The 22,546-nt window shown below is 40.2% G+C and overlaps 1 protein-coding gene across 7 annotated transcripts in view; it reads right to left on the minus strand.

Moving 5' to 3' along the window:
• Positions 1-1,356: 1,356 nt before the first annotated feature.
• Positions 1,357-22,546, minus strand: part of fsd1l (fibronectin type III and SPRY domain containing 1-like) — a 63,299-nt gene continuing 42,109 nt past the window's right edge. For 3 of the 7 annotated variants that reach the window (XM_072589907.1, XM_072589891.1, XM_072589946.1), the window contains 6 exons: positions 21,791-21,920; positions 21,184-21,216; positions 17,399-17,496; positions 15,991-16,242; positions 5,996-6,084; positions 1,357-2,618 (listed from right to left, as the gene is read on the minus strand). In XM_072589907.1, the coding sequence (XP_072446008.1) occupies positions 2,496-2,618; positions 5,996-6,084; positions 15,991-16,242; positions 17,399-17,496; positions 21,184-21,216; positions 21,791-21,920 (725 nt within the window). In that variant the 3' untranslated portion in view covers positions 1,357-2,495. Of the gene's footprint in view, positions 2,619-5,995; positions 6,085-15,990; positions 16,243-17,398; positions 17,500-21,183; positions 21,217-21,790; positions 21,921-22,546 lie in introns of all 7 variants that reach the window. The other 4 variants (XM_072589937.1, XM_072589916.1, XM_072589927.1 and 1 more) reach the window with 2 other exon arrangements.

Genomic DNA, 22,546 nt, shown 5'->3' on the forward strand with positions numbered 1-22,546 from the left:
AGGCTTGCCAATCAATGGTGGTCAAAAGCCAGTACCTGCACACAGTTCAGCCACCCTATAGGGTTATTATACTATTGTAGAATTTGATAAGTCAGGTGCAATACAATTCAAGATGAACTGAGTGTAAAACATTTATAGCACATCTTTCAATGTTCAACACTTTTCTGTATTGTGCTCCACAATTGTTGAAAGTCCATGTTGATATTTTTGTAGCCCTAAGATTGATATCCTATAGCTCAGACGGAAAGCATACAAACTCCAAATGCATGTTTCAATGCTTAGCTATTAACATTCCAGTACCATCCAACATGTAATTGGTGTACAGAACCAGGCTCCAACATCCCATTTCATTATCAACATAAATGGGAATTCACTAAACGTACTTGAGGTAATCTAGCAAGAACAAATATTGACAAAACAATAAGAATTTATTTGTGGAAAATCAAACAAGGTATTAAAAGAAAGCAGGTAACTGAAATGGAAGGAAGTTTTCAGTCCTAAAATGGGTATTATTGCTGCAAATTATATTCACTTGCAAATATTGATTAGCTGATTACTTGATTCAAATTATATGTTATGAGTGCATAGGTGCATTAGGACAAACTCTTTACGACTGTTATGCTTTACCTGATAGATCATTTCCAAAATCACTGGTTATGGAGAATCAAGGCCCTTTAGATTTAAATACTCAACATTGGGAACATTAGTTTGACACAGACTTAAACTACAAATTCCTGAGATCAGAAACTTGAGGAGTTCTGGCACATTGGATTGGAGCTGAAGTTGATGAGTCCTTAGTGTCATATGTTATGGGAATGGATGGAAGTGTAGTTTTTATGGTACTAGAAAATACATGGTGGCTCAGTGGTTAGCACTGCTGCCTCACTGCACCAGGGTCCCAGATTCGATTCCAGCCTTAGGCTGCCTGTGTGGAGTTTGCACGTTCTCCACATGTCTGCGTGGGTTTCCTCCGGGTGCTCCTGTTTCCTCCCACAGTCCAAAGGTGTGCAGGTCAGGTGAATTGACCATGCTAAATTGCCCATAGTGCTAAGTGCATTAGTCAGAGGGAATTGGGTCTGGGTGGGGTTACTCTTTGGAGGGTTGGTGTGGAATGGTTGTGCCAAAAGGCCTGTTTCCACACTGTAGGGAATCTAATCTAGAAAATGAAGTTGCCTGAAAATATCAGACTGACAAAATAATACAATGATAAATTAGATCACTGGCTTAAATTTACATTAGGGTTAAATCAATACCCAATAAAAGGCAGTCTTTAAATTTTGGAATGTAATCAGTTATGTGATACAAAATCAAACTATCAAGTAGATTAAATTTCAAATTATACATTCAACAGGCAAAAAAGATTAAAAGCTCTCAAATTTATTTACTAGACCAAGATATGTCAGTCAAGACGTTTTAAAAAAAAAACAGTATACTCTTATTGCTGACATAACCTTGGAGGAAAACAGACTTCATAGGCACTGTAAGGGAAAGGTTTGTTCTCTGTGCACAGTGTAAAGAGCTACAGATTTTTTTTCCAGATCAGGTTAAGTAGTTGTACCATTCCATCTTTATCAACAGCATCAATACATTCTAATACAAGTAATATACATATTTGGATTTTTAAACTGTTAGCATTGATCAGTCCTAATTAAGATGGACTGTAAAACATACTTACGAATTCCAAGAGTTGTTCGTGTGGCCATGTCCAATTCTGAATTCTATCTACCTGGAAATTTAATTGTGGTGCTGCAAACACTGTGCTAACTGCAATAAAGCACCTTTACTGAGCAAAGTAGTGTTTAATAGATTCTCATTCTAAATAATGAAAGTGCTCACTAACAATTATTCCAATAAATGGCTCATTTAGCTATAGTTCTGTGTTCCCTGTGTATGTACCTCATCATATTACTTTTAATAAGGCAGCTTTACACATCATGTACATACTAAAGGGAGGTTTAAAGATTATGTTTTGGTGTTATCAGCATACTGGTATAATCAAGGCCTTCAGTTCTATTACCAAACATTCCAATCCAATAGGCTTACTTCCCAGCTAAACACACAGTCTCTGAACTTAACCAAGGTGTGATGTACCCTCCAACTTATCTGTAAAAAGTCAGTTCGGTAGATTAAACCATGGGATTACCTTCAATCCTTCTGTAAATTTTACATGTTCCTTCCAGCTAAAGCAACAACAGTATGGGTGCAGATGCCACAATGACTAAAACCCTGAAATGTAGTGCACGTACACTACATAAGTGTTTTTGGAAGTTCATGAAGACAGTAACAACAGATGGCTGACTACAGATGCAACCCTGAGTTACAATACAGAACATTGCTCGTATATTACACAAAATGTTTGCCGTAACTGGATGTAAAAGGAAAACCAGAATGATAATGGTCTGCTGTATTGATGCATCCATTTCTTACACAGCACAGATTTCCAATCAATGAGGAATTAAAACCACATCACTAAGTAGATTAGTCTCACAGAAAAACTATTGTGCAAGCCCAGTTAAACTGTTTTCAGAACCACCCAATCCACCGTCTCCTTTCTGCAAGGATTTTATAGCACTCGGTACTTGGAGTCCTGTGTACAAGTTTAGACCACCACACCAGACCTGTAGGGGAGAAAAAGTCAAAATAGTTTCCTAAAATATGAATGAGAACATGAGCATATTAATGCAGTTTAAAATGACCAAACAATATCATTCTGCCAACTGTATTCTCAACAAGGCTAAGTGCGTGGGAAATCATGTCTCACAAACTCGATTGAGCTTTTTTTGAAGAAGTCACAAAGAGGATTGATGCAGGCAGAGTGGTAGGTGTGATCTATATGGACTTCAGTAAGGTGTTCTACAAAGTACCCCATGGGAGACTGATTAGCAAGGTTAGATCTCATGGAATACAGAGAGAACTAGACATTTGGATACAGAACTGGCTCAAAGGTAGAAGTCAGAGGGTGGTGGTGGAGGGTTGTTTATCAGACTGGAGGCCTGTGACCAGTGGAGTGCCACAAGAATCGGTGCTGGGTCCTCTACTTTTTGTCATTTACATAAATGATTTGGATGTGAGCATAAGAGGTATAGTTGGTAAGTTTGTAAATGACACCAAAATTGGAGGTGTAGTGGACAGTGAAGAGGGTTACCTCAGATCACAACAGGATCTTGACCAGATGGACCAATGGGCTGAGAAGTGGCAGATGGAATTTAATTCAGATAAATGCAAGGTGCTGCATCTTGGGAAAGCAAATCTTAGCAGGACTTATACACTTAATGGTAAGATCCTAGGGAATGTTGCTGAACAAAGAGACCTTGGAGTGTAGGTTCATAGCTCTTTGAAAGTGGAGTCGTAGGTAGATAGGATAGTAAGGAGAAAGTGAGGACTGCAGATGCTGGAGATCAGAGCTTAAAAATGTGTTGCTGGAAAAGCGCAGCAGGTCAGGCAGCAAAGGAACAGGAGAATCGACGTTTCGGGCATAATCCTGAGGGAGGACTTTTGCCCGAAACGTCAATTCTCCTGTTCCTTTGATGCTGCCTGGCTTGCTGCACTTGTTCAGCAACACATTTTTAAGATAGGATAGTGAAGGCGGCATTTGGTATGCTTTCCTTTATTGGTCAGAGTATTGAGTACAGAAGTTGGGAGGTCATGTTGCGGCTGTACAGGACATTGGTTAGGCCACTGTTGGAATATTACGTGCAATTCTGGTCTCCTTCCTATCGGAAAGATGTTGTGGAACTTGAAAGGGTTCAGAAAAGACTTCTAAGGATGTTGCCAGGCTTGGAGGATTTGAGCTATAGGGAGAGGCTGAACAGGCTGGGGCTGTTTTCCCTGGAGTGTCGGAGGCTGAGGGGTGACCTTATAGAGGTTGACAAAATCATGAGGGGCATGGATAGGATAAATAGACAAAGTATTTTCCCCTGGTTCAGGGAGTCCAGAACTAGAGGGCATAGGTTTAGTGTGAGAGGGGAAAGAATATAAAAGAGACCTAAGGGGCAACTTTTTCACACAGAAGATGGTACGGGTATGGAATGAGCTGCCAGAGGAAGTGGAGGAGGCTGGTACAATTGCAACATTTAAGAGGCATTTGGATGGGTATATGAATAGGAAGGGTTTGGAGGGATATGGGCTGGGTGCTGGCAGGTGGGACTAGATTGGGTTGGAATATCTGGTCGGCATGGACGGGTTGGACTGAAGGGTCTGTTTCCATGCTGTACATCTCTATGACTCTAAATGCTGCTCATTCTATTTGAAAAAATGGCATTTGTTCCTCATCATTATCTTCAAAAATATGTAATCATACAGCATATACTAGAATCTGACAACCACCATCAAACAGTCATAGAATATTCACAAACATTACTGTACAGGAGGCCATTTTGCCCATCATGCCTACAGAGGCCAAAAAAGTGTGTTCTGGCCTAACTCCACTTTTTGATTCTTAGCCCATAACCTCAGATATGCACTTGAATGCCGTAATCTACAAAGTATTTCTTTTTAAACGTTGAGATTTCTGTTCTCAAAGGCAATAAGTTTCATATTCTGGAACCCTCTTGGAAAAATATTTCCCTTCAAACAACCTCAACTTTCTAACTCTTACCCTAAATCTCTGCTACCTGGTTATGGAAAACTGAGTCTTCCTATTCACCATCTAACCCGCAATTGCATCTTCCCTCAGCCCCCATGTTCCAGAGATGACAACCTGACCCTATCCAATCTTTTAACGATCAAATTTTCCTGTCATCTGGTGTAATTACATCTTTCCAACTTACTTTAAATTCCTTGGCTGGTAAAGGCCAAATATCCATTAAGCCACCTTGATCTTCCTATCTACCTGTTCAGCCACCTTCAGAGATCTGTGAACATATACTCCAAAGTTCCTCTGTACTTTTTGTTTCCTACCATTTATTGTAATATCCCTTGCCTTGTTAGCCTTTCTCAAGCATATGCTCCCACACTTCCAGATCGAGTGCCATTTTTACTGCTCAGTTCACTTCACCAATCCATTAATACATTCCTCAATGTATCATTACACAGCTGATTTATTCATCTTTTGCAAATTTCTTAATCATATCTCCTACACTGACTCCCAATTATTGATGTATACCACAAAACTGAACCTGGTACCACACATGTAGAGATGCACTGGAAACAGCCATGTAGTCAAGACCATATATTGACCATTACACTTGGCATCCAGCCTGATCCAAATTTGGATTTATATTGCCTAACAATCCTATCCAGTCTATTGTGTGGGACCTTATAAAAAGCCTTTCTAAATGTGTATGGAGTTCAAATATACTAGCCACATTAACACTTTGTTACCTCCTCCAAGTTCAATATTAATCAGTCACAAACTTACTTTTAAAGCCTCACTGACAGGTGACTTTGTCTTTTGAAAATTCAACTTGCTCCTCAAATTTTTCAAATCATTTTCTTAAGGCTGGACTGAATGGCCTGTAATTGCTTCATCTATCCCTTTTCAGCTTTTATGAACAATGGTACAATATTAGTGTCTTCCATTGCTCTGGTAGCACACCTGCAGCCAAATTGTTTCCCTTAAAAGCAATACAAAAAAAGCTAATTCAGAGAACTATACAAGGAACTGGCTTGAAATTCTTTTGTGAAAACAGTAGCAAGGTATTCACTAACCATTGTAACACTCCGCACTCGCAGGTTACTCTTATTGTCCGAGAGTTATCCTTTTGATCTTAACACATTTGCAGAAAAGTCATGTTTTCCCTAATTTTAGTTGCCTATTTTTTGATGCTCCCTTTCTGTTTCCCTAATTTTTTAAAAAAATTTCACCCCAATGCCTTTTATAGTCCTCTTATGAGCTTTTCTTTGGTATCACAAGATTAAAAACAGTCTAATTTTCATGCACTTTGTAATTTTTACCATTAGAATTGTTCAACACAATCAGCTTTTTTTTAAAACAACAGTTCACAAACCCTTCCCCAAACTTGCCCTTCTGCATACTGATTACTCACTTACTTACCATAAAGGCTGGAATTACTGGTTGAGTAAATTTAGTCTTGAAAGTATGCAATAACTGTTTTGTATCAGCATTATAAAAGGAAACATGGCCTACAAACAAAAGCAAAATGTGAAATTACACGTGGACATTTCAATTTATTTTTCTGAAACAGACTTCATACTTGACTCAAGAGCCATCAGGTATTCAAGTTACCACAAAAAGTAGAAATCCCATACTAAGTTATACAGGTAAATCTTATATTTTAGCTGTTGATATCTGGCAGTATTCTCACTTCACCTTGAACTGCAAGTTAGACCCCACTTCAGAACTTGAACACAATATCAAACATTGACACTGGAATGCAGCACCCAGGCACGGCTGCATTATTGGAAGTGACATTTTTCAAATGAGACATCAAAGCATGGTCCCATCTGCCCTCTCAAATAGACACAAAAAAATCTCACAATATTGTGTCAAAGACCACAAGAGACATTTCTCTCATGCCCTGGTCAATATTCCTGCTCAAATAACATCACAAATCAGATTAACCATTCATGACCAAATGCAAATTAGTCATTGCTTCTCCTGTTTCATCAATAATTTAACATTACATGGCCTGAACAATGGTACACGAGGGAGAGCTTTATATACTAGGACTGGCTCTGGAAATGTTGGCACTTGAATAAGCCACACAAGTTACACCTGAACACAGCTGAGACTGAGTTCTTTGCAGGATTCTTTGCTAGTGCTAATAGGAAGGCTTTAAAGTAACTTGGTGGCAATGTGGAAACCAAGGGAGAATAGTAGTGGAAGAGACCAAGGTTCACAAAATACTTATGAAATACAACTAACACTAGCATGGGCAAATTAGAAGGTGAAACTAGAATGAGGGAGAAAAACAAAGTAGTCTGAATCAGGGATACTATACATATGTCTGAATGAATGGCATAGAGTAAGTAAGGTGAAAGTGGGTACTGCAGATGCTGGAGATTAGAGTAGCACTGGAAAAGCACAGCAGGTCAGGCAGCATCTGAGGAGCAAGCAAATTGACGTTGTAGGCAAAGGCCCTTCGTCAGGAATACAGTAAATAAAATTGGGGACTTGCAGATGCAGATTTCCATGTGGGATTTCAATGTTCCAGTGATAACAGAGACCAGGCTCAAGGAAGGGCAAGACTGGGTATAAAATATTCTTAAGTATAAAGGTGTTCAGGAAAGGTAGAAAAGGAAGGACAGACAACAGTATTGGTAAAGGAGTTGCAGTAGAATTGTCTAAGGACAGCACAGCAGTACTGAACAAAGATGTCGTCTCAGTGGGTTCAAGCACAGAATCAATTTGGCAAAAATAAGAATCAAAAAGGGTTTTAATGCATTGCTAGCTATACCCTAGACCACCGCTGTGTGGAAAGGGTGGAGTAGATTAAGTCCAAAGGTAAGTTAAAGAGATGCCAACATTTTATGAATGCCAATATACCATTTGCCCTCTTCAACTATTTTCAGCAACTGCTGTTCAAGGACACCCAGGTCTCATCACATCTCCCTTTCCCATTCTGTAGCTACTTAGATAATAATCTGCCTCCTATTTTTGTGCCAAAGTGGATAACTTCAGAGTCATGCAGCATTGAAACAGATCCTTTGGTTCAACTTGCCTATGCCAACCAGATACACTAAATTAATCTAGTCCTAGTTACCAGCATTTAGCCCATATCCCTCAACTCTTCCAATTCATATACCCATCCAGATGCTTTTTAAATGTTCTAATTGTACCAACCCCCACCACCTCCTCTGGTACCTCGTTCCATACATGCACCACACTGCGTGAAAAAGTTACCCCTTCGGTTCCTTTTATATCTTTCTCCTCTCACCTTAAGCCATGCCCTTTAGTTTTGGACTCCCCTGCTCTGGGGAAAAGTTCTTGAAAAAGATCAAAGCCCCTCATGATTTTATAAGCTTCTATAAGGTCACCCCACAGCCTCCAATGCTCCAGGGAAAATACCCCTAACCTATTCAGCCTCTCCCAATAGATCAAACCACGCCCCCAATCCTGGCAACATCCTTGTTAATCTTTTCTTAACCCTTTCAAGTTTCACAACATCCTTCCTATAGTAGGGATACCTGAACTGTACACAGCTTTCCAAAAGTGGCCTAACTAATGTCCTGTACAACCACGACATCACCACCCAACTCCTATACTCAATGTACTGACCAATGAAAGGCAAGCATACCAAACCTCACATTTATCCACATTATACTTCAACTGTTATGCATGTGCTCACCTCACCCAACTTGTCTAAGTCAGAGAAGCATCGCTGCTCACACTCTCACATTTGTGTCAACTGCAAGGAAAATGTTGCCCACTAGGTAATGATGCTCAGTTAATGAACCATTGCAGGCATGATAGGCCAAAATGACCTCTGTAACATACATGGTTCTGTGTTGTTTCTAAAGTGTTTTGAGTTCCTCTGTAGTCATGAAAGATGCCATAGACCCTAAATCTTTATTTAACTCAATTGGTAGCATCCTTAAATGTGATAAAACACATGAGGGAAGCAATCAAAATTTGACATATTGGCTATGGTATATTTTAAGGAAGGGGTCAAAAGTGTTTCAAGGACTCCACAAGGACTGAAACACACTATTCAACCCAATTACAGATACTTAAACTCCTAATGAGCCTTCCCTGATTAACTAATCCTAATAGCATTTTTTTTTTTACTCATGCTTCTCAAGCTTCCCTTCAAATGCTCCTACCCTGTTTACATCACCTAAAAGTTTCATTCTTACCACTGAGCAGAGAAATTTCTCATGCAAGTTTAATGGAGAAAACATGACTGATCTTTATGACCCTCAGTTTTCATTGCCCCCTTTTAGTGACTTGTATACAGACTGTAGCCTTCTAATCCTGTGGTCCTTCATCCCATGCATACTTTTATTATCTGTGCAGTTTGCAGCCTCTTTCTTTAAACACTAAATCCCAGCTCAAACTAATCCATATTTGAAATTAATTTGTAATGTACAGACTCATTCTACAAGAATGTTGTGCTGCATTGCCCCACATTCTGTTGTATTAACTTCATTATCAAAAAGATGTGCATAAATCTTTACTAAAGAAATTCCAGAGCTACAGAAATGTTCCTTCCAATTAACGTAGTTTTCTTTCCTTTGCATATTTAAGGCTTCCTTTTTTGTTTTCAGGTAGCAGCTTACCTGCTGTTGTCACAGTTTCTCATGCCATCTCCATTCCATTCATCCTGCCAGACCAGCTGTCATTTAACTTCTCCAGCCTTGCACCCATCACAGATTTATCTTTGCTTCATCCACGAATTCCTTGCTCAAATCTGATACCTTTCCTAGGCCTGATGAAAGATCACTAACCTGAAATATTAACTCTTCTATTCCTCAGATATGCTAACTGAGTCCTCCAGCATTGTTTAATTCTATTTTGTAAGCAGGTGGTTTTGGTAGTGGAAAGGATATAGAGTGGAAGGTCTAGTAGGTGCCAAGATTATGACCAGTCTAGTTCAGCCTCAAACAATGGTCAGGGAAGATAATCAAGTTTGTGCCTACAGACTAAATAAAATCCCAAAAGAACTGCAGATGCTGGAAATCAGAACAAAATCAAAATCAGAAATTGCCAGAAAAACTCAGGTCTGGCAGCGACAGCCATGGGTGAAGTGCTGGAAGACTGGAGATGGGCTCACCTTGTACTGTTATTCAAGTAGGGCTACAAGGAAAAGCCAGGGAACTACAGCCTGATGAGTCTGCCATTAGTGGTGGGTAAATTGTTGGAGGAGATTCTGAGATCTACATACATTTGGAGAAGCAGGGACTGATGAGAGATAGTCAGCATGGCTTTTTGCGTGGGAAGTCATTTGTCAGAAACTTGATTAAGGATGTGACCATGAAGGTAGATGGGAGATATCGTCTACATGACTTTACAAAAGCCTTTGATAAGATTTTGCGAGGTAGACTGCTTAGTAAAGTTAAATCACATGGGATTCAGGGTGAGCTTGCCAATTAGATACAAAATTGGCTTGACAGAAGGAGACAAAGGGTGGTGGTGGAGTGCTGTTTTTCAGACTGACGGTAACCAGTGGTGTTCTGCAGGGGTTGGTGCTAGGTCCACTTGTTGTTTGTCATTTATATAAACAACCTGGATGAGAATTTAGGGAGCATGGTTATTAAATTTGTGGATGACACTAAAATTGGTGGCATAGTGGACAGTGAATATTACCAAGATTACAAAGAGATCTTGGTTAATTGGGTAGGGGATTGGCAGATGCAGTTTAACTTGGGATAAATGCAAGGTGTACAGGACATGTCTGTTGCCAGAAATGTGAACTATTTCAGGCTTGAAAAGGCAGATTAAGCACATATGAAGTATTGCAGCAAAGGAGCTAGCTTTGTAGTTGAGATTTCCACTTATTTCCACAATAAGAGAACGACCAAACCCCAATTTTGCCAGCACAATGACCTAGAATGAGCAAAGGATGGGTCTCAAAGAGAATAACTCAAAGGGGATATAACGGAAGGTAAATGAGAAAGATGCAACTCAAGACTAAGGTCAAGGATGGGGTGGGGAGAAAATTAAAGGAGGTTTGTCTTGGTGAGTTCAGACAAGGGACAGAGCCAATGATTTGATGGTCTCAATTTTAGTGACAAAGATACCCATGTGTTTCTGGTATTTCATGCCAGAAGAGAAATAGGAGAAAGAATCAAAAAGTGGTTTATATTGAAATGAGAAGCTGAGATTTGTTACGGCAATCCAACACGATCTTGAAACAGTGAGAGATAGAAAAGTAGACTTGCATTTCTTTAGCACTTTACACAACAATCAGAACTTTCAAAGTGATTTATAGCCAAGTGATATTTTTGATTCATAGTCACTGCTGTGATGTAAGAAAGGCAACAGCCAATTTGATCACAACTCTCTCAAAGCCTGTTTTTATCATGTTGCTATTCTATTTTACTGACACTGAATGGGGAATATTTTTGACCATGACACCAACAATAAAAGCTCTGCTGAAAACTGTTGTGGGATCTTTTACATCCACCTGAGGGAACGGATAGAAACTTGGTTTTAATTAGTGATCTAAATCATGGCACCTCCAAAGCAGCAGCACTACCACAGAATGTCAACTAGTTCTGGAGTGGGATTTAAATCCAAACCATGTGATTCAAAAGCAAGAATGTTACTAACTGGCTGACAGAACTTAGATGAGAAACAATTGTTTTAATGGGGACAAAAGTATGAAAAAACTGATTGAGTAGACAGGAACTGCACCTATCCATGAACATCTGGATAGGAATAATGTGATCAAGGATAGTCAGCATGGTTTTGTGAAGGGCAGGTCGTGCCTCACAAACCTTACTGAATTCTTCGAGAAGGTGACTAAGGAGGTGGACGAGGGTAAAGCAGTATATGTGGTGTATATGGATTTTAGTAAGGCGTTTGATAAGGTTCCCCATGGTAGGCTACTACAAAAAATACAGAGGTATGGCATTGAGGGTGAGTTAGAGGTTTGGATTAGGAATTGGCTGGCAGGAAGAAGACAGAGGGTCGTAGTTGATGGTAAAGGTTCATCTTGGAGTGTAATTACTAGCAGTGTTCTGCAAGAATCTGTTTTGGGACCATTGCTGTTTGTCATTTTTATAAATGACCTGGAGAAGGGGCTAGAAGGTTGGGTGAGCAAGTTTGCGGATGATACGAAAGTCAGTGGAGTTGTTGACAGTGAGGAAGGATGTGGCAAGTTACAGCGGGATATAGAGAAGCTGCAGAGCTGGGCAGAAAGGTGGCAAATGGAGTTCAATGTAGGTAAGTGTGAGGTGATTCACTTTGGTATGAGTAACAAAAAGATGGGGTACTGGGCTAATGGTCGGATACTTGGTAGTGTGGATGAGCAGAGGGATCTTGGTGTCCATGTACACAGATCTCTGAAAGTTGCCACCCAGGTAAATAGTGCGGTGAAGGCATATGGCGTACTGGCTTTTATTGGTAGAGGAATTGAGTTCCGGAGTCCTGAGGTCATGTTGCAGTTGTAGAAGACTCTGGTGTGGCTGCATTTGGAGTATTGTGTGCAGTTTTGGTCGCCATACTATAGGAAGGATGTGGAGGCATTGGAATGGGTGCAGAGGAGGTTTACCAGGATGTTGCCTGGTATGGTAGGAAGATCGTATGAGGAAAGGCTGAGGCACTTGGGGTTGTTTTCATTGGAGAAAAGAAGGTTTAGGGGTGACTTGATAGAGGTGTACAAGATGATTAGGGGGTTAGATAGGGTTGACCATGAGAACATTTTTCCATGTATGGAGTCAGCTATTAAGAGGGGGCATAGCTTTAAATTAAGGGGTGGTATGTATAGGACAGATGTTGGGATGGATTCTTTACTCAGCGAGTCGTGAGTTCATGGAATGCCCTGCCAGTAGCAGTGATGGACTCTCCCTCTTTATGGGCATTTAAACAGGCATTGGATAGGCATATGGAGGATAGTGGGCTAGTGTAGGTTAGGTGGGCTTGGATCGGCACAACATTGAGGGCCAAAGGGCCTGTACTGCACTGTATTCTTCTATGTTATATGTTCTATGCAGAAATGTTGTGGCCAAAAACCAATAGGTAGCCACTGTATGCAACTTTATTCCAGGAAGTAATCAACATGGCCTCATTACATGGAGGGAGAGCTTAGGAAAGAACAACACGACATTCAGACAGGATATTAAGAGTTGAGATGGAGATGGAAATCAGGAAAGGGGCTCCTCAAAGATCAGCAATGCTCAAAGATCAGCATTGCTGGAGTTGCAGGAGATGGGGGAGATACTAAACGAGCAGAGGAACCTCGATTATCCGAATATCAATTATCTGAATAATGGATTATCGAAGGGGATCTCAAGGTCCTGATGGAAACACTGCGTCAAAGACCTGTTTGCATCTTTTGTTTACAGGTACAATGATTAAAAAGGAACCCGGCTCACTGAAATGCTGCAGAGAACAGTCATGGACGGTCCAGGCACTGTATCCAAATGACTGACCCTCGTGCCCTCGCCCCCCCTCTCTCTCTCTCTCTACCCTTTCCCCCACCCCCCCTGACACATTCCCTGGAGTTCTACACGGGTGAACCCTAAACCTCCCTTCCACAGATAATCTCTCCAACATTGACCTGTACAGGGGAAAGGTAGAACCTGTCAAAATGTTGTGCGCGCTATTTGGAGACTTACCCCACAAATGCAGCAGCAGTCTTACTGATGGTGTACAGTACAGCTTCCCTGGGTGGGGCTCGGACGGCAGGTGGGGATGGACAGGGAGGGGCGGGGGCAGAGCTGGACGGGGTTGGGGTGGGCAGGGTCGGAGAGGACAGGACTGGGGGCGGGTGGGGTGGGAGCCGACCGGAAGACGGGCTGGGGCAGGTTGGGGGGGGTGGGGGGGGGGGGGGGGTGGGTCTAGCATGCACTGCACCTTTGCCTCATCTCCTACACAGGGAGCAGATTTCATAGTAAACCCAATTCTCCAAACGAAATAGTTCCCACCCATCTCATTCGGATAATCGAGGATCCTCTGTATTTTGCATCAATGTTTACTGTGGAGAAGGACATGGAAGATATAGAATGTGGGAAATAGATGGTGACAGCTTGAAAAATATCCATATGACAGATGAGGAAGTGCTGGATGTCTTGAAATGCATAAAGGCGGATAAATCTCCAGGACCTGATCAGGTGTACCCTAGAACTCTGTGGGAAGCTAGAGAAGTGATTGCTGGACCCCTTGCTAAGATATTCACATCTTCAATAGTCACAGGGGAGGTGCCGGAAGATTGGAGGTTGGCTAATGTGGTGCCACTGTTTAAGAAGGGTGGTAAGGACAAGCCAGGGAACTACACTCCAGTGAGCCTGACGTTGGTGGTGGGCAAGTTGTTGGAGAGAATTCTGAGGGACAGGATTTACACATATTTGGAAAGGCAAGGACTGATTAGGGGTAGTCAACATGGCTTTGCGCATGGGGAATCATGTCCAACGAACTTGATTGAGTTCTTTGTATAAGTAACAAAGAGGATTGATGAGGGCAGAGCAGTGAATGTGATCTATATGGACTTCGACAAGATTTCCCATGAGACACTGGTTAGCAAGGTTAGATCTCATGGAATACAGGGAGAACTAACCATTTGGATATAGAATTGGCTTGAAGGTAGAGGTAGAAGGTGGTGGTGGGAGGGTTGTTTTTCAGACTGGAGGCCTGTGACCAGTGGAGTGCCACAAGAAGTGCTGCTGGTCCACTGCTTTGTGTCATTTTACATAAATGATTTGGATGTGAGCATAAGAGGTACAGTTAGTGAGTTTGCAGGTAACAGCAAAATTGGAGGTGTAGTGGACAGCGAAGAAGGTTACCTCAGATTACAACGGGATCTTGTTCAGATGGGCCAATGGGCTGAGAAGTAGCAGATGGAGTTTAATTCAGATAAATGGGAGGTGCTGCATTTTGGGAAAGCAAATCTTAGCAGGACTCATACACTTAATGGTAAGGTCCGAGGGAACAAAGACCTCGGAGTGCAGGCTCATCGCTTCTTGAAAGTAGAGTTGCAGGTAGATAGGACAGTGAAGGTGGTGTTTGGTATGCTTTCCTTTATTGGTCAGAGCATTGAGTATAGGAGTTGGGAGGTCATATTGCTGTTGTACAGGACATTGGTGAGGCCACTGTTGGAATATTGCATGCAATTCTGATCTCCTTCCTATCGGAAGGATGTTGTGAAGCATGAAAGGGTTCAGATGTTGCCAGGGTTGGAGGACTTGTGCTATAGGGAGAGGCTGAATAGGCTGGGGCTGTTTTACCTGGAGCGAAGGCTGGGGGTGACCTCATAGCAGATACCAGAATCATGAGGGGCATGGATAGGATAAATAGACAAAGTCTCTTCCCTGGGGTGGGGGGAGTCCAGAAATGGAGGACATAGGTTTAGAGAGAGAGAGAGAGAGGAAAGATATAAAAGGGACCTAAAGGGCAACGTTTTCATGCAGAGGATGGTCTGTGTATGAAATGAGGAAGAGGCGGCGGCTGGTTCAATTGCAACATTTAAAAGCCATCTGGATGGGTATATGAATAGGAAGGGTTTAGAGAGATAGGGGCCAAGTGCTGGTAAATGGGACTAGATTAGAGTTATCTGGTCAGCATGGAGGGGTTGGACTGTTTCCGTGCTGTACATCTTTATGACTCTATGATGAATGCAACATCATTATTGCAGAGGCTAAGGAATGAAGTGAAGATGCATAAGTGAGCAAGCTGGCAATGTAGTTAGCTGGACAGTAGAGAATTTATAAAGATGAGAGTGGTGGAAATTGATGAAATATTTAGAGTAGAAGATGGCAGGGGAATAGAAAGATAAACCATAGAATGATTTAGCGATGGGGGCCACACAGTCACTTGCCTGTTTGGGCAGACAAGTGATAGAAAGGAAAGCCAGATGGGGAGGTTTCAGTAAGGGAATAAAAGGAGTCAGTATCCATCAGCTCCATCCCAGTCAAGGCCATGAGATCAATATAAATCATCAATAGACTCAAAAATGGCAAGCATTTTGTTTGCACATGAACAGAAATTCTGAGTACATCATTCAGAGATATGGTTCATACCAGGAGTATTCATAGGGAGAGAGTTAAGAGGGGTTTGTGGAATGTGAAGGTGGTCACATGTCAAGATGAACCAGTCAATACAGTTAGTGGGAAGATTGGAAAGATTGTATGGGATAGTAGGGTGATTGCTGATAAGGAGAAAGCAGCTGCTTCAATAGATTCTTCAGAGAATGCCAAATGATGCCAGAGAAGAAAACTGTAGCCATATACAAGCCATATGCATGCCTGAGATATTTGCCGGAGAGAATGAGGACCTACACTTGAAGCTTACCAAGTTATTCAGTTAAAGCCATTAAAATAATCACCTGGCAGATAGCAAAGTAGTAGTTATAATGGGAAAAAAGATAGATTTGCTTTGTTCAAGGATATGAATAATACAATATATAATGTCTTTTAAAAAAAGAAAACTACCTCCATCATAGTCGCAGTAAACACCTATTTTGTCTGGAACCTGTGCATCCATGAATTTGGCTTTATTGTTGTGTTTAGCAGCAAAGGACGTCTGTAGCCAGTTGTTAATGTGAATACACCATGAAGTGACAGTCTTCCCTAGTTGATCAAATTTTCCTAGATTTCTGTAGGATACGCCTATACTATAGGATTTACAGTCCTTTTGAGACTTCACTTCCCAATAATGCTGTCCATTTTCAATCAATGCATCTCCTGTGAAGACAGTGCAAAAGGTTTTTAAAAGGAAGCATTATTTTAATTTTTAGTACTTTTCACAAATGAAATATCAAGTCCTATTACTGGTGAACAGAAAAACCAAGAAAACATCTCATCCAATCATCCATGTCTCTTGAAAGTACATAATAACTGGTCATATCTATCTGCATCATGAAAGACCAATAGTTATGAAATTGTACCATTTTTAGCTTGGAATAAAGGAACTAATAAGAATGATCTCAGGTTTACTAACACTGAGCCAGAGGTTTTTAGCTACAGATACTTGGTTTCAGACTGATCTCCAATATAGTCAATTCCCCCAAATGTAGATAACTTGAAAGTAAAAAAGGATTGCTGTTCTCTAGCAAACAAACAAGTTGGCTTCAGAATAATGCACAGACCATTAACTACTCTCAGAATAAAAGAAAATAAATGCAACTCTCGCAGATTCATACTCAACAAAATGAACTTTACAAAGCAAAGTTCTACAAGCTCAATAATCACTTCAATCTAGAAAAAGTTACATTTAGGACTTGCAAGAACCAATGCAAATTCTTTGCAGAAAGCTTCAAAGTCCCCATTCCCGACCACAACTTTGAATCAAAATAACATTTTTGCATAAGTATTTCTAAAATCAACATTATTTCTTCAGAATAAAATGGAAAGTGGTTGCACTGGTTCTTAAGAAGCACAATATTGGCAGTATATACAGTACCACGTTTGCAAAACATTGATATCACAATTCATCTTTTGGAATTTACAACATTTGGTGCAGAAAACTCGATGGACAAGTACAGACCTAGAAACTGTATATTGCAAAGTTGGCCACTTAAAAATGAATTAACTTCTCAATCAAACACTGCCTCAGATTACTTTTCTAATTCTTTAAAATTCCATGTGCCTCCTTCACGTTCTTGGACATTACAATTCACATGTTCACCAAACTCTTCATAGAAGTTGTTACATCTATATGGCCCTCTTAGCTTCCATCTTCTAAGCTTGATGCATGTTCTTGCATTTATTGTATGGGTTAATAACTTCTGATAATATTTAATTTATTAGACAATATTATACAAAAGTTAAAAATACACAATGTGAAACACTCAGAATGGAAAGTTACATCAGCCATTCTTATATATAAAAGTAATGTTACCTAAAACTGTATAAGATTCACCAGTAAAACGATCTCGGTTACTTCGTGCCGATGCTGGTCGGCCAGAGACAGATGTTCGTTTTGGAGACGGTGTGCCACTTCTACAGAATAACGAAAGGAAAGGAAGGTTAGTTTACATTCAGTAATTACAGTTGAAGTAAAGTTAACAGTAAATTATACAATTGAAGTGACAGGCCAAGAGGCACTTACATTTTAATCTTGAGATTTGCGAAATCACCTAAAAATCAAAATCTGCCATTCACCACGTAAGCTGTTAACTTTCAACTCTGCTCATTTAAATGTTTCATAGGTAGAAGAGGTCACAGCAATACTAATGAATAGCAATAGCTGCCAAAAAAACCACGTGTATTGTAAACACTTTTGCTGCAAGTAGCTTCAGAGGGCTTTATTCAGATTACTAAATAGTCATCTAGTTATAGGAAGGATATTATTAAGCTGGAGGGGCTTCACAAGAGATTTACCAGGATACTGCCAGGTATGGAAGGTTTCAGTTATAAAGTAAGGCTGGATAGACTAGGACTTTTTCCACTGGGAGCATAGGAGTGCTGAAAGTTTATAAATTAATGAGAGGTATAGGTAGAGTTAATGATAATTGTCTTTTCCCTAGGATAGAAATGTACCCTAGTCTTTAAATTTCCTAAGTTGAAAGGAGAGAGATTTTAAAAAGACACGAGGAGCAGGTTTTGTTTTACAAAGAGGGAGGTCGTATGTGGAATGAACTTCCTAAGGAAGTGGTGGATGTGAGTATCATTACAATGTTTAAAAGACATTTGGAAAGGTTTGGAGGGATATGGGCCAAGAACAAGCAGGTGGGACTAGTTTAGTTTGGAACTATGTTCAGCACAGACAGGTTGGACCAAAGGGTCTGCTTCCATGCAATATAACTCCGTGACTTTGATTATATCTGGAGCAGGCCATCAGTATATGATAACACTTCACATCAGCCTCTCTCAGCCTATACATATTCTGTTACTATAACTAAACGTTTAAGTAATTGCCAGAGGGCAAGGCTCTGAATTATTCGTTCAAATGTTTGATATTTTGAGTAAATAACAAGTGGAGTAGAGCAAAAAGGGTGCATGCACCAGTGAACAGAGAACAAATGTATAACTTTTGAAATACAAAGAATACTCACCAAAAAGTTAAGGAGGAATCCGCAGGAAAGAAAGATTAAAGAGATATTAACATTTTGATTTGATTGATCAAGAGCTACCTAGAAAGTGTTCACTTCATCCCAAACGCACAAGCATTTAACATGGACAGCTAACAGACACGCTGCACTCATGTCCACAAATGTGGACACACAGGTGTCCACAAATAAACATTGCTCAACTGAACATCAGTACTCATAATTCCCCATTTATTGGCCATTGCGTGTTTAATATCAATGTTTTTTAATGATACTCTCAACTCAGGACTTCACTTTTGCCTAATACTCTCTATTAAAAGTCTCTCATTAAAATACAGCGAAGGATGGACAGGAGAAACCAATAAACTGTGTGACAAATGGTGCTCATTATTAAATCACTACAAATGAAACACTATATGCTTAGAAATGAAGTGAAGACTCCATCCATCAATTAGTTGTTTTCAGACAATATACATATTTGAAGCTGTAAAACAAGCATTAAATTAGGAAACAAACTGCAAAGGTTAGGTTTAGTTCACTATGGGAAACAGACCAGTGTTCCTGTATTTAGTCACTTACAGGATAAAGCACAAGCAGGTTTTATTTGCGGCATGCTTTCAAACATGAAATAAAAATTTAATGCAATTATTTCGAGAACTTATTTACCATAGCAGAAGGCCTGATAACCACAGTTAACCTTAGGTAGTCGCTGCTCAAAACATTTTGTACAATGTAAACCCTTCCTGAATTGTTTTGATTAGGTATGAACAATTCTACGCCAGCCCTAACACATGGGGGAGGGGAAGCAAAATAGATACAGGATCACTTGTTTACAACATTCAAAAGAAAATTCCAACAGTATGCTCTGACCCAAAAAGATTAAAATATTTTAAAAGCATACTGTGTCTTAACCATTTGAGGACAGCAGTATATTTTCTACTCCTGATTAGCAAGGTTAGATCTCATGGAATACAGGGGGAACTTGCCATTTGGGTACAGAACTGGCTCAAAAGGTAGAAGACAGAGGGTGGTGGTGGTGGAGGGTTGCTTTTCAAACTGGAGACCTGTGACCAGTGGAGTGCCACAAGGATTGGTGCTGGGTCCTCTACTTTTTGTCATTTACATAAATGATTTGGATGCAAGCATAAGAGGTACAGTTAGTAAGTTTGCAGATGACACCAAAATTGGAGGTGTAGTGGACAGCGAAGAGGTTTACCTCAGACTACAACAGGATCTTGACAAGATGGAGTTTAACTCAGATAAATGAGAGGTGCTGCATTTTGGGAAAGCAAATCTTAGCAGGACTTATACACTTAATGGCAAGGTTCTAGGGAGTGTTGCTGAACAAAGAGACCTCGGAGTGCAGGTTCATAGCTCCTTGAAAGTTGCAGGTAGATAGGATAGTGAAGCAGACGTTTGGTATGCTTTCCTTTATTGGTCAGAGTATTGAGTACAGGAGTTGGGAGGTCATGTTGCGGCTGTACAGGACATTGGTTAGGCCACTGTTGGAATATTGTGTGCAATTCTGGTCTCCTTCCTATCGGAAAGATGTTGTGAAACTTGAAAGGGTTCAGAAAAGATTTACAAGGATGTCGCCAGGGTTGGAGGATTTGAGCTATAGGGAGAGGCTGAACAGGCTGGAGCTGTTTTCCCTGGAGCATCTGAGGCTGAGGGGTGACCTTAGAGGTTTACAAAATTATGAGGGGCATGGATAGGGTAAGTAGGAAAAGTCTTTTCCCTGGGGTTGGGGAGTCCAGAACTAGAGGGCATAGGTTTAGGGTGAGAGGGAAAAGATATAAAAGTGACCTAAGGGGCAACTTTTCCACACAGAAGGTGGTATGTGTATTGACTGAGCTGCCAGAGGAAGTGGTGGAGGCAGGTATAATTGCAACATTTAAGAGGCATTTGGATGGGTATATGAATAGGAAGGATTTGGAGTGATATGGGCCGGGTGCTGGCAGGTGGGACTAGACTGGGTTGGGGTATCCGGTCGGCATGGATGAGTTGGACCGAAGGGTCTGTTTCCATGCTGTACATCTCTGACTCTATGACTTCAAACAATTTATTCCAAAATTTAAAATTTTTAGAAATGAAAGAAAATACATCTTTAATCAAATGAGCTTTCATTTTTTTTTTAAAAACCGCTGTTTCAACACGTAGAAATGCAATGCAAAATCTGCAAAACAGTAGTTTTCACTCATGTAATACAAACAGAAAATGATGAGTGTTGTTCAACCAGCTGTTGTCATGCATTTCCAAAGTAATACAGAATATCACCTAAAAGAAAAATTACTGGGAACTGCATAGGAATCAAATTCTAGTTAATTTCACACATTTATTGGTTAAAAAGAGATCATGAAAGGAACATTGCTCATAGTGTGGCTTTATATTGAACCTTAACAATCAGAGATTAGCTTGGAAATCTGAGATTGAGATCCCTGCGCTCAGAGTTAAAACAAAGGTAGGTTTGTGCAACTCAAGATGGGTACATTCCAAATCCACAAGGAAACTGAAAAAGAGTTGACAGCGCTAGCAGATTAGTTCCATACTATTTCCATTAGAAGAAATGCAAGTATGGTTATCAGTGTGCTGCTGCTACCAGTTAAACTCAAAATAAGCAACTACTGTATTTCACCTCATTTTGTTCTTCTTCAAAGAAATCTGGCCACTGAGAGAGGAAGATAAACTGATTAGCAGCATACATCATGTAGACACATGGAAAATTCAAGTGAAAAATCTTCTACTTCCTTCTCAATATCATTTTTAAATTTTAGTTTCTGCTGTGTTAGGATTTGCTTCAATAACAAACTTAAAATAGATTTCCCCTCAGATTTACGGCAAAGGTACAATAATTGAGTGGAAAAGCCCAAGGAAATTCCCAGTGATTGCCTTAACTGCATTTGAGGAGAGGGATTCTGCAAGCCAAGGCAAACAAGGAAGACAAATGCTTCCTACTTTGGATCAAACATTCAGAATACATCTACTAGAAACATTCACTGTACTGTACCCAGGATTAAGTTAGTTATTTCAAATAATCACATTTTAGTACAATAAACCCACAGGATTAATTCATTTCATTACAAAACTTAAATAACAATTTCATTGTAGAAATATTTCCAAAAGCTTTATTCACACAATAACTTCTATATGCAGTAGTATAGATCCACATATTACGGTCCTGGAAAAATGATTAGGTACAAAAACTTTCTTGCCCTAAATAATAGGTATAGCGAAATGATTACCTGCCCTTGTTTTCTTTCCCTTTTATTCTACTCTCCTGCCCTTTTCCACCAGAAGAATCCCACTCAACAGTGAAATCATCAACTTTTAAGTTCTGGTGTGAAGTTGTGCCATCAAAGGTAAAATTGAAACCTATGGAAAAAATGGCACAAAGCTAGCTTTTATTAATATTTTAAGGTATCAGTAAATAAGTTAACTAGCATCTTTAAAAAAACTTCACTTCTTTTAAATATAAAGTCATTTGTGTAAAATATAAACTTTACAATTATACAATGTAACACTAACAAATCTGGAGTAACAACACTCCCTTGACAGAGATCAAGTGTATACAATAAATAGGTTAATAACCAAATCAAAACTGCAAATCGGAGGCCTTTTGCTTTATAGCCTCAGGAAACTGAAAGCCTGGGTAAGTATGGAATCTTTATTTGAGTGGCATGGTGGAAGAATAAACATCATGGGTGAGGTGGTCACACTGCAGGTTCGGTGCAAGCAGGCAGATAGGGAACGAGTGACCACCTGACAGCTCTAGAGAGACAGGCATGCATTGCAGGAAAGTCCAGAGGTCCTGCTAATGAACCAATTCTCTGTTCAGGATGACAATGACAATGGATCCTTGGGAGTGCACAGAAAACCAAGCTCATGGCACCACAGGGTTGCGCAACTGTACAGGATGGGAGGAAGAGGTGAGGAAGGCAGTGCTGACTGGAGATTCTTTAGTTCGGGGAACAGAAATACATTCCTGCAGCTGCCAACCC

This window comes from Chiloscyllium punctatum, chromosome 2, assembly GCF_047496795.1.
Source record: "Chiloscyllium punctatum isolate Juve2018m chromosome 2, sChiPun1.3, whole genome shotgun sequence".
Taxonomy (NCBI): domain Eukaryota; kingdom Metazoa; phylum Chordata; class Chondrichthyes; order Orectolobiformes; family Hemiscylliidae; genus Chiloscyllium; species Chiloscyllium punctatum.